This window comes from Corvus moneduloides, chromosome 2 (genome assembly GCF_009650955.1).
Source record: "Corvus moneduloides isolate bCorMon1 chromosome 2, bCorMon1.pri, whole genome shotgun sequence".
Taxonomy (NCBI): domain Eukaryota; kingdom Metazoa; phylum Chordata; class Aves; order Passeriformes; family Corvidae; genus Corvus; species Corvus moneduloides.
This window is the reverse complement of record NC_045477.1, coordinates 38,148,488-38,161,305: the sequence shown is the minus strand read 5'-3', so window position 1 is coordinate 38,161,305 and position 12,818 is coordinate 38,148,488. Positions and strand designations below refer to the sequence as shown.

The 12,818-nt window shown below is 41.9% G+C and overlaps 1 protein-coding gene across 11 annotated transcripts in view; it reads right to left on the bottom strand.

Moving 5' to 3' along the window:
* Positions 1 to 12,818, bottom strand: part of FAT3 (FAT atypical cadherin 3) — a 408,107-nt gene that overhangs the window by 7,087 nt on the left and 388,202 nt on the right. For 4 of the 11 annotated variants that reach the window (XM_032099136.1, XM_032099135.1, XM_032099142.1 and 1 more), the window contains 5 exons: positions 10,823 to 10,976; positions 9,041 to 9,696; positions 6,176 to 6,289; positions 2,683 to 2,742; positions 93 to 128 (listed from right to left, as the gene is read on the bottom strand). In XM_032099136.1, coding sequence (XP_031955027.1) covers positions 93 to 128; positions 2,683 to 2,742; positions 6,176 to 6,289; positions 9,041 to 9,696; positions 10,823 to 10,976 — 1,020 coding nt within the window. Of the gene's footprint in view, positions 1 to 92; positions 129 to 508; positions 585 to 2,682; positions 2,743 to 6,175; positions 6,290 to 9,040; positions 9,697 to 10,822; positions 10,977 to 12,818 lie in introns of all 11 variants that reach the window. The other 7 variants (XM_032099143.1, XM_032099145.1, XM_032099146.1 and 4 more) reach the window with 6 other exon arrangements.

Sequence of the window (12,818 nt, the reverse complement as noted above, 5' to 3'; positions counted from 1 at the left end):
TGCAGTTAAAGAAAAAAACCCAAATAGATCAAGTCAGTGCTCTGCCCACCCTGGCCCAGTCCGACAGGCAGAAGGTGTCCCAGAAAAATCACCTCTGTTGTAGTTCTGTCCTTGATCCATTACAGACACTGTCAGACACAAAGTGAAAAGCAAAAACTGGTAACTTGGAGCTTGTCACCAGCATTGTATTACAAAATACAAAACTGCATGCATATTTCTAAAGTACAGCTGTCTCGGTGTCAGTAGGATTTTTAATTGTTCTTTATTTTAACATACAAGATAAGCTTGACTGTCAAATGCAGACATACATAAAGAAATGTTTATGTCGTGTATTATTTTCCTTTTCTATCATATCTTAATTATTTACCCTCACTGAACAGATACGGAATTACATTAGAGCTGTAATTCTTAACACAGAAAAAGGCCATCCACCATCTATATGGTTTATAATTGCAAAGTACATTTTTCTCTCACTTGTTCACTTTGAAACAGAAAAATAAGAATCTACCATTCTCAGGGCCGGTTCAAACAAATCTGGGCCCACCTGGGCTCAGATACCATGGTGATGGGCACGGTATAAGAACCTGAATAGAATAGAATACAAAGCCATTTAATGGGGCTATCAGCTACAATGCTCCGCAACCCCCATACCCACCTCCCACCTGCACTGCCATGCTAGCCGGTGGGGAGGGAGGCATTCCAGTATGGAGAGGGTGCAGGGGTGGGGGAGAGAGCAAGGAAAGAGGTTTTATGTGAGACAAGAGCGGGGAATAAGCTGCAGCGTTTTCTAGATGGAGATGCTCTTGTTCAGCCGCATGTTATTGGGCTTCATGCAAGAAGTCATCAGGCAAAGTCTCTGGATGACATTGCTGGAAGAGGTCTGGCAGCAGAAAGAGACCTTTATGGCATCACAGCTCATAACCTCTGCGGCTCAGACACAGGTGAGGGCAGAGACGACTTCTCCAGCCCTTCACCTACTAAGACCACACTTGCCCTTGCTCATCACCACATGGTGCACGTGGTGATGGTGATTTCTTCCTTAGCTCAGTAGCCAGGCAGGAGCTCTCCACCTGCTCTGCCATCCTGGAGCGAGGAGGGCTGGGGCTACTGCAGGTTTAGCAGCAGTGTCTGAACCGGCCCTAACCTCTCTTCTGCACTTCTCTCTTTGTACGGTAGATTTTGCTGTGTTTGGGTCAGCGTGATAGCATTGCATCCGAGATGAGTCAGGTTCCTCTGAGTTGTGTGGATCAGGATTCAGGAGAACCTCACTAATTTGCTGACTTGCACAACCCCAGGCAGGTCCCTGGGGCAGGAGCCCCATCCTCCTGTGAGTCTGCGGCAGTGATTCTGCCCAGACCTCCATTGTGGCTAATTATTCACCACTTCCATCAGCTCTGCTGCAGAGCACGCAAGAATCCTAAGTCTCATATAACGAACTGGGAATTGGGCAAAGTATTTTCAGTGACAGGCTCTTGAAACTGCTGCCAGACAGACTTTTTCTGACCTGTAAAGGATGATAACAACCCAGTGTGTTTGCTTAAGCTTTCCCTTAGGAAGGCAAGGTCATTTACAGTGCCTGTGGTTTCTTTTCAAGGTTTTGTTTTTTTTTTTTTTTTGAGTGCGACTTTCTATTGAATTAACCTTGGCTAGTTAATTTTTTTTGATAGTGAGAAGAATGGCACTCTTACACTTCAGGAAATCAATAAATGTGCTATGGACAAATACTGAAGAGGTATCACTAGCTAGGAGTTAAAGTGTTTTTCAAAATTACTGTGACACTGGCTCAAGAAAAAAATCAGTAGTTTCACAAAAATAATTTACTTAATCATCTTTAAGCATTATGCAGACTAAATTAACTGAAGTACTCAAATTCTGTCTCAAGTTTGCTAAGGACAGAGGAAATTTCTGACTTGTGGATAACCTGAGTTGATGTTGAGTTGACATTTGCCCAAGGGTAGGAAAAATACTGTAAAATAAATAGAAGTAATGTTTATCTATGATAACACGACATTTCCTCAGTGCTTTATGGAAAAAAGAAAATTGTGATATCCCCGCATTACAGGTTCACTTATAACATGATATGCCTGAGGTTACCCAGGAGGTCAGTGGAAGAGGTGAGTGTTGGCTCCTTGGAGCACATTGCCACGCTCTATTCCATGGGCACATCAACCCCACGGGAGAATCACAGCATCCATGGAGCTGTGCCCACACATCTGCTGTTTGGCAGGGGTACCTGGGGGAAACCAGCCACCAGCCAAGCACCTCCATGTGATACCACTGGAGTACATAACCCAGTTCTGCTGCAGCATGAGATACTTTACAGACTTCCTGTGTCACCTTCTGTGTCCCAGTCTCTGCAGCCAGGATGATCTCAATGATATAGCTCCATTTTATCAGTCTATTATTTTCTCTGAAGACAATGAGAATAAACAAGCAGAAATATTGACTTGAACAGAAGAGGATGAAGGCTTGACACCTTTTCTACCACCTCCAGTTTCACACAGATATTTTGTGGTAGAGTCCTCTGGCATTTTCATGTTTGTTGGTGAACATGATGATCTGCAAAACCCAATCCCTGCCACAGGATTGCTGGTCAGTGTAGATTAGTGAGGTTCTGCTGGAATGTTTCACAATGAAAATAGGAAGCATTGTTGTATAACAAGAAAGAAAAAATTTAAATACCTTCATTTTCTATAGTGTCAACTACATTGTTGACAAGCTGTATGACAGTCACTATGGAAGCTTGCAGGGGAGGGAAAGCAGAAAATAAAGGGAGGGGAAGGACAGCTTCAGGTTAGTATTTAAAACACACATCGTATGTTACCACAATAAATTCTCTCAAAAGACAGAACTGACATTGAAAAAAAAAAAAAAGACTGCTGACCAATGCATGATTTATGCAGTGGGTTGCAGGACATTTCATTTCAGATAATCCCATATATCTTCGGAGTGGTGATAAATTCCAAACCAGCATTTCCAGAAAGGCACATGGGATGATGTGTATCACCTCATAAATTCAAGCAGACTGGTCAGCTGATTCAATTAACCAAAGCAGTATCTTGTCTACCTGACACTAATTTCTAATTCATTCTTGCTTAGAGGTCTCCAGAGATGGTGCCATGTGCTCCAAGGATCATTATCTTTTAGACCATCACACCATCAGAAACGGTGTTAAGCTCAATCTATTTCCTAAGAGGAATGTTTTACTTATTTACTGTCTGTGCTATGCCATGTAATACCTCAGGGAGGTTAAGCAGCACAGCTATAATTAGGAGGGCACATCCACGTAGCTGTGGTTCAAATTTTGACCTGTGTTTGACAGAAGAGTTTCACAAATGCTTTGTGTGCTCTCTGCAGATGTTCTACGAAAACATACTTTTCCCTTAAAGTAATTAATACAGACTGTGCAGTTGTTTAATGTAGAGGCCTATAAGGTGTGGTCCTCTAGATGATCTGCATTTTGCACCACCTAACACCCCTGCCTCTGAGGACATGAAGTAAAACCCACCAAAACCAAAGGGAAAGCTCTGGATGAGTTGGCACTGGATTCGTCCCTCTTCCTTTGTCTTTAGTTATGAGAAAACCATTTGCTTTGGAGCAGGCTGAAAAGGGGACCAGAAATGTGGGGCAAAACATACTTTTTTTTGTTTCACACAGCCAACAGACTGAGAGGTCACAATAAATGTGTTAACAGTGCAGACATACGTTGAATATTTTCACATCTTTGCTAAATTTTGGGCATGGGAACAGGGATATCATCCAGTTTCCTCAGTTTTTGTGAGGGCTTAGCAAAAAGAGCCTTGATAAAGCAAAGGACCCATGTTCTGTGTCTACGATCAGCATATTAATGCCACTAACAGCATTGGTAACTATACAAAGCAGACTTGTACTGGCTAATGCATAATAAACATTATAGAAAAATAAGGGACTCCATGCAATTAGTGCTGCATGGCTGGGAAAAAAGATGGAGGGCAGCTGGAAACTCTTGGAGAACAAAAACTGAGAGTGAAAAACAGAAGGTCAAAAACCAGGGCCAGCACAGTTTTCCTTGCAACTAAGGGTTGGCTCTGGTGGGAGCTGTGCAGAGAACATTCACAGAAAGGAGGGAACCCCACCCTGTACAGCTGAGTGCAAGTCAATGTTCAAATACAGCATTGCTCAGATTTTTGCTTTTGGACAACAAAAATTACTGCTAACTACTCATAGTAAGACTAGTGGGGGGCTGAGCAATTTTAGTGAAGGAGAAATAAGGTGGGGGAAAAAAAATGTAGCTTCAAAAACTTCCCCCATGTGAGTTTCCATGGTCAGACAAGCCCTATTGACCCAGCAAAAGAAGGGTCCAAGAGCCCGGGAGAGGGTGAGTGGAGGCTGCCTGCCTGACACAAACTGAAGAGGATGGGGCTGTCTGCACCTTCAACGGGATTCATCCCAGTGCTCCACTGCTGCAAGATAGGTTTCCCCAGTCAGACGCTGCTACCCAGCTTCACAAGTCAGTGTCAGCACAGCCATTTGTACATCTGTGTGACACAAGCCTGTCCCCTCTGCTAGCCTTTTGAGAACCCAGCAGCATTGCTCTTGGCTTTGGAGGAAGGGGTTTGAAGAAGGAGCCACTGTACTATCTCCCCCAAAGAGCATGGATGCTGAACTGCATTTCTTGTGGTTTCACTGACAACCTTCTAACCTTCGCAGGTATGTGAAGTATAAAGAATTAAAACGACAAGAAGAGCAAGGATTTATGGCTTCAGGAGGCATATCCATTAGCCCTTAAGACAGGCATGTATGCATATACTTACTTATGCCTGACTTTGCCTTTTAGGCTCTTTCACTGCAAACCTTCCCTGCTGCAAACCAGAGTACATGGTCTTGCATCGATCTCTGCAAATGACTCAGAAGATTTAAGTTCCTTCCCTCCTTCTCCCTGAAGATAGGGATTTGTTTGAACCCCAAACTAGAAATGTTACCTCTAAAGGCCGTATTTTAAATGCAGCTTTCACAAAAAATGAGTGGGCACAGAAGGTCCAATCCAGCTTCTGTGGGTACTGTGTCACTGATTTCAATGGAGACAGGATCAGGAGTTTGAAATGTCTAATTAGAATTTGGGAGATATAAAAAGTAACAATGTACAAGAAAGGACCACTTGAGTAATTATCCCAAAGTAGCTATATTGTAAATACATATCCTAAAAATAATACTTATTCTAAAAAAAGGCCAAAGGTTTTTTTTTTTTTTTTTTTGTTCAGGGGCAGAAAAGCATTGAGAAGCCTGACAAAAATAATTGTAATGCTTCAGCCAAAGGAACTGCAAGTGTACTGCTATCAGTGCTTTTTCCAGCATTTCAGAGTTCCTAGAGAACAGCTGCATGTCATGACTGAGGAACTGAGTCTCCAGACAGTTCATTAACTGGCGGCTGAGGAAACCAAGTATGATTTCTTTGTGCTAGTCTTCTGTGTGTCTGAATAAGGCTTCCCTGACATCCACCATCCCTCCTCAGCAGAAACATCTTGACTTTTCTCAGACCTAGCGCTCAACATATATGGGCCACAGGAACAAAGGTTTGCTCTGACTTTGTGGGCCTCTTTATGGGCTGTGTATGGCTCTGCCCATGTCACCTCCTGAGATAATGATGCAGGACATGAGAGGCAGGCACTGAGTATGCACCAAACAAGGATTTAATGGTGCTCTATTGTTTGCTGAGCTGTGATTGCCAGGGAGGAAGCCAAGACACTGGGGACAGGCTCATCCTCTCATTGTTGAGGCTGAGCACCAGCAGAATTTTGTTGGGACCATGACTGAGACTGGCAAATAGCACAGAAATCCCTTTTATTTGACTGGTGAAATAGGAAAGTCATGCTCTTCCATAACGGAAAATTATATAAATTCTACAGTTTCACTTGTGACCTATTAGTCAACTTACATTTGGCAATGTGACTCTGCTGTATCATACCTCTAATTCCATGTAAAGCTTGGTCCTGATACAACAGCTGCAAGCATCAAGATTTTTATTACGTTCCTATAATTTTGTAAGTGGAACACAAAGTGAGGGTTTAAACCCATGACTTTCTTACTTTTGGCATCATTAAAGGGTTTCAAGATGTCACATAGATGTTTTAATAATATGAGAAAGAGAGATGAATAGCTTTTCCCCCAACATAATAAAGATGAAATTATTTCTTACCATTATCATCACCGGAATCAGACTGGAAGGAGCTGAGGGACTGTACTTCAGAGTTGCTGCCTTTATTACTTCCTGAAAAACAGGTCACTTCTTCAGCGTCATCAACCCCTTTACCTTCATTGACAGCAAAAACAAAGCAAAATGGTACTCTCTAGGTATGCACATTTATCTATTTATACCATGGACACATTTAAATCCTGCCTTCTATTATTTTAGTCGGAATAAAATTATTTCCTTCACACAGAGGACGTGACCTATTTGTCAAGAAGGCAGTCGGTGAAAACACCTAGACTTTTGAAGTGTCTGAATCCCAAAGAGTCTTTCAAGTGGCTGACAACACTGCAATCCAGGAAGAAACATCTGTATTTAATACTGCCTTTTTAGATGACATACAGTCTCAACAGCAAAGAAAATGATGACTTAAGGAATGTGGTATAAAACAGCTTATACAAGAGATTACAGTTACATTTATCTTTACTGTTCATTTTCTAATTTGAGAGCCTCATTAAAGGCTCATTCAATGCTCAGTAAAGTTACTGTGCATCTTGTTATTCTTATCAGTGGCCCTTGGATCAGATTCTCATAGCTCCATCACTGACATATAATAAATTATGCTTCAATTTACACTGCTTTTCATCAGGGACATTCAGTCTTTACAACTCTACTGTTTAGAAATGTAACTGCAACCTATGGTATAAATTCTCCTGTAATTAAACACATATGAATAAACACATTCAACTACGCATTATATGAGCAAAAATAATCAGGAACACAAAAAGTTATCCTCCACTGTAAGTACTAAGCCAATTACAAATGAAGAAGCTCAGGTGCTGCCAACATGGAAGTACAGCTCTCTACTTGCCAGCTGTAGGTATTTCTACCCAGCACGGCACACCTCCAAACTGTAAGAGCTGATATGCTCCTGCTGAGCAGCAGGGTATGGAGCTAATGGAGTGAGTGCTGCAGTAACAAAGCTGCACTGCTTCCCACTCCTTGACAGCTGAGGTCTCTCTCTGCGGTATGGCCTCATGGTGTGCAGAAATTCATACTGGTACCAGCAGTGGCACAAACACGCAGGAGAATACAGAACAGAGCATGTGTGGGGGCTGGTGTGCTGATGCTTTCCATCAGCATAACTATATTTAAGGGTTTAAAAGGTCAGACACAACACATCCCTGAAATACAGCCCAAATATATAAAAATTAATTCCATTTTTCACTACAAGACCCTAGCCAGTGTGTTGTGTCAGATGAAAATGTGCCAATCAGGGCACAGGCATACAATCAGAAACTCCGTAAGGTTTGAAAAGACCTCCAAGCTCATCAAGCCCAATCTTTGACTGAACGTCACTATGCCAACCAAACCACAGCACTAAGTGTCATGTCCAATTGTTTCTTGAACACTTCCAGGGATGGTGACTTCACTGTTGCCCTGGGTAGCCCGCTCCAAGGCTTAACCACCCTTTCAGAGCAAAAATTCTTCCTGATGTCCATTCTGAACCTCCCCTGGCACAGCATGATGCTGTCCTCTTGACCTGTTGCCAGTTGCGTGGGAGAAGAGGCTGACCCCCGTCTTGGTGCAACCTCCTGAAAGGCAGTGCCAGATTCCTCTCTCTATTCCTCAGTTCCTATTGCTTTCAACTACAGGTCTATGAAAGTTTCTGGATTGTGTAGTTTTATGTGACAGCTTTGGATAAAGCTGTGTTGCAATAGGGTTGAAGATCATAGAATCATAGAACAGTTTGGGCTGGAAGGGACCTTAAAGATCATTTGGTTCCAATTTTCCTGCCATGGGCAGGGAACCTTTCACTAGACCAGGTTGCTCAGAGCCCCATCCAACCTGGCCTTGAACACTTCCAGGGATGGGGCATCCACCCCTTCTGTGAGCAACCTGTTACAGTGCCTCACCACCCTCACAGTAAAGAGTTTCTTCCTAATAGCTAATCTAAACCTACCCTTCTTCAGCTTAAGGCCATTCATCATTACAGGCCCTTGTGAAATGTCCCTCTCCAGTCTTCTTGTAAGCCCCCTCCAACAGGTACTGGAAGATGCATTAGGAAAAACTCCTAAGAGAACACATCTTTAAAAAAAATCATATACGGTGAAGCAACCATATGACATGTTCTGACTTGCAAGGATAGATGATGCAGGGCCTTAACTCTACCCCAGAAAACTGGTATTCCCTGCCATGACAGAAGATGTGAAGTTTGCTGCACCTCCAGCAACTCCTTCAGGAATGGAGGGAGTACTGTGTTATCAGGTGAGAAACCATTCACAGCACAAATAGGGTAAGTGTGGGGATTGAAAATTATGTGATGACTGATACTGAATGCAGAGGGGAATGCAATGGCCCAAAAAGGTGATCTCATATATCAAGCAGTACGTGATTTTCTGCTTCACTTCACAGACACTGAAAGTAGAGAATATTAGTTCATTTGTCCCTGATGCAAAACAGGATTTCTTCTTGCAGAAGGTTTAAGTATTTTTAACTCCCTTGGGAAACAAACAGCCTGAACCTAACAGAACTTACATTTGAGAATTCTGCCCCAAACTGTTTTTTTTCCAATAGAAAGATGATTGCATCGTATCACTTGAAGAATGCTCAGACCACTTACTCGTATGTGCTTTCAGAACAAGTGAAATAAATGCATTTAGTCATACTTAACGCATAGAAGTAGAGGTCTTGTATGCCTGGTTTAATCATAAACTTTCAGAATTAAACCAGATCACTTCTTGGAGAAATGTAACAATTGACATATGTTAGGCTGGAGCATTAAGAGTACCTGTGCCACTGTACTTGCTGCACCCTGAAAGCAACCCTTACCGATGGCAGGGAAGAACGAGACCGGCACACAGTACTACTTACTTTCCGTCCCAGCATCCCACGTGCTCTTTCTGATGGAGTCACAGTCGGAGCGACAGGGAGACACAGCAGGCAAGTTTGGAGCCACACTGCACACCACCACCCCCCTCCTGGCTGTCAGTATTCGGGGGGACTCAGGATGAAACGTTGTCATCTCCTGGTGCTCCACACCAAGCCCATCCACTATCTTGTCCAGGTTATTCCGTGAGTCACTCTGGAAGCACGGGGTATAGGCCATTGGCCTCACAGGCACCTGTGGAGGCCCAACCTCTTGGTAGATGTTTCTGCTGTCTCCACTGTTCCTGATGTTCTTGAATTGAATGCCATTGCTCTTGTTGAGCAGGGCCGCAGTAGCCGGATCCTGTACGAGCGTGATGTTGTTGCGGGAATAGTTCTTCCTGAAAACTTTCTTGCGAAAAATGATGAAAAGAACGATTAGCACAAATATGACAAATAGGACCACGGCTATTCCTATCAGCTCCTCCTTGCCAACGTAGGAATGCCCAGCTTGTATATTGGGAACCACCACGGGGCGAAGACCACAGTATTGACCCACGTAGCCAGGGGTGCAGTTACACAGAAATGAACCAAAGATGTTGACACAGGAGCCACCATTTTCACATTCTTCTCTTTCACACTCGTTGATGTCTTCTTCACACCTTAAAAGAAGAAAAGGAGAGTCTGGAATCTGGAGAACATCTAGCAAGCAGTTCAGCCTGTGCATGATGCCTTAACTTGTCAAAGAGGTGCCATTAGTTAACACCTTGTGGTACTCTGCAAATTATCTTATTATTTCCTATTATTTAATGGCATTTAATTTTTTCTACAGCTATTCCATGGGTTTTTTTAAGACAATAAAATGGAAATATCAACAGGGAATTAAGAGTTTAGAACATCTGATAGATATCAAGAAAGGAATAAATCACCTGATAGGAAAAGGTTCCCTGACCTTAATGAGGCATACTGAATGTAACAGAGAATATTTTTTTTATATTGTTTTTGGACTACCCCATGGGTTTCAATACGAAATATTAGAGGAGGATTCAAGGAAAAGATAGTTGAGAAAAAAGATAGTAAAAAAATCAGAGTATTTATGGAAGAGAAGAGAAGAGAAGAGAAGAGAGAAGAGAAGGATATATTGACTATGTAAAATTATTTAGGTCTGGAGATAAAATAAACAAATATTAGAGAGGTGGAGGAAAAAAAAGAACAGGAACCATAAAAAGAGAGGAGAATTGGAAAGAATCAGAGGTAGTAAAATGCAGAGGAAAAAATACAAACAGTAGACAAACCAGATGAGAAAAAAAGCATGTTGATGGGCAGGTCATGATTTTCTATGTCTACACCAAGTATATGATCAACGTAGGGATTTTAAAAAATGACTGCAATAAATTAGCCTTTTATGTCAGGGATAAGGTGACCAAATAATTGATCCATTTTCAAAACAAAGATTACACAGCAGCTTCCACAGGTTTTACAAGATAACTCAAAAAGCTGGCAACACTTAGACAGGTATATCTCAGAGAAAACTGTATCGAGATAACATCCTGAATCAACAATTTAGGAGGGTGAATTCAGAAAAAACATTTCTGAGCATGAAAGACTCAGATTTGAGAAATCAAAGGGATTTCTCAGCTGTCATTAGCTTAGACTTGGAATAAGTGCTGAGGTTGGGGGTTTTTTTTGCGAGGTGAACCATAGCTTTTGGGTACAAAATCCTGATCAAAAAACCCACCATCACTGAGCCAAAAAGCTCCCATTGCCCACCTGGGGAGGGACACTTACGTTACTCCTGTCAGGCCATTTTTGCAGTTGCAGATGAAAGCATTGCCGATGGGATCACATGAGCCTCCATTCCGGCAAGGATTTGGGAAGCAGGCTGTGATCTCTGACTCACAATTCCTTCCTGTAAACTGGGAGAGGCAATTGCAATGGTACCCTGGGAGGTGAGGGAGAGAGAGAGGGAAATTAGACTCCTACCACTGAGTCTGTCTAAAAGCAAGAGGAGCCATTTGGCTGCTTTACACTGAAAAGTAAATTGTACTGTGGGGGCAAGGGGATGCTTACACTCATTCTGGTCTGTCCATGTGGTCCACACTAATGCTAGTCAAGAGTTTGTTTATCTGAGATGCCCAGACAATCAGAGCTCATGTCTACAACCAGGGACCAGAAGACTTGCTGCAGCCCAGAGCATCCTAATTGTCATGATTCAGGTAAGAATAAACATCATCCGTGAACATCTTTTGTAACAAGAAATATTCTAGATCAAGGATGTATTTCCCAACATTTTTGAAAAAGTTTGCTGATAGCGGCAGTCTATTCTCCTTTGGGGCCTCGCTGAGAACAAATATATCAGCTGAGAGCTTTTCCACCTCTGCCCTTTACAAGGACGACACAGTGGGGATGTGACAGTAATAAAACACCAGTTTTATAAAGTGCATCATCAAGGCAGAAACTATAAACTTCAAAATACCAGCTGACCTGGGCAATACAGCCCTTATCAGAGCTGATTATGTGTGTGCTATCAAATTCTGATTAATCACTGACTGCAATACATCAGACATAACAACACTCAAGTGGAGGGGGACCCTGTCAGGGATCGAAGTCCCATTTCTGTTTTTTGCCAACACAGGAGCAGCAGAATCAAAAAAAAAAAAAAAAAAAAAGAAAAAGGTTTTAAATACATCAGTTCACCCTGCCAAGTATCAAATGACAAATTTCTTTCTTCATTCTCTCCTTGCAATTTCATATGGCATAGTGCTATTAATAAAAGCCTTATTTAAGGTCACAAAGAAATCCTGTGAGGCAGTGCATCTCTTAATGTTGTGAACTGGATATGGAAATCTGAGTGCTTTTTTGCTTGAAAAGAGCACAGAACATGTAGGCTGTGAAAGCCATGAGATGATCCTTGGAAAAAGAAGACTCCTAAGAGTTGTCAAGCTAGCAAATTTTCCTGGATGTCTGTAAAAAAACTTTGGCTGATCTTTTAAAAAGCTCCTTACACAATCCAAATGTCCTAAACAGATGTGCAGTCAAGATTCAAGCTCCAGTTATGGGGTTCACATAATTACTGAATGTAGCACATTAAGCAACTGAAACAAGGAACCTTCCTGCCATTAATACAGCTGCAGTTAGAGCTGAAATGGTTGAGCACAACTCAATTCAGCATCAAAATTATTGGCAATCAAGCTGATGTAGTGGAAGTATCATCTGTCAGTGGTGAGCCTTTAAAACATATTTTTAAAAACTTTCTATATCTATACATATGGAAAAAAAACCCAAACAATTGTTTTAAAAGTTACTCTTTCTGCAAACATGGCAGGAATTTCCAGCACAGTTACAAGGAAAAGAATTTCATGGAAACAATATGGAAAAGCCCAGTGGAGGCATAAAGAAAAAGCAATTCTGCATCTAGACTCCCACACCTTTTATGTCCTATACGGTTCAATTCACCTTGTTCAGTTACTCTAATTGAATTCTTTCATGAGGACAGGCTTTTCAGAATAAACTTGGAACCAGACTTGCTGGCATACTCCGTTAAGAGTCCAATACTATTTAATTGAAGATAAATGAAATAGATACTCAAATATCATGCTGTTTCATTGTCCTACTACAAGGGAGACAGATACACTGATCTTTCCAAGGTTACAGAGTTAAGAAGATAAATTATTCAACTTTTGGGCTTCCCAGAAAGCACGTTTAGTCAGCATCAGCAAGATGGGATTATTTCTTTTTGTGTCTTAAAAATATCTCACTCAGACAATGTGAACAGCTTTTTGGA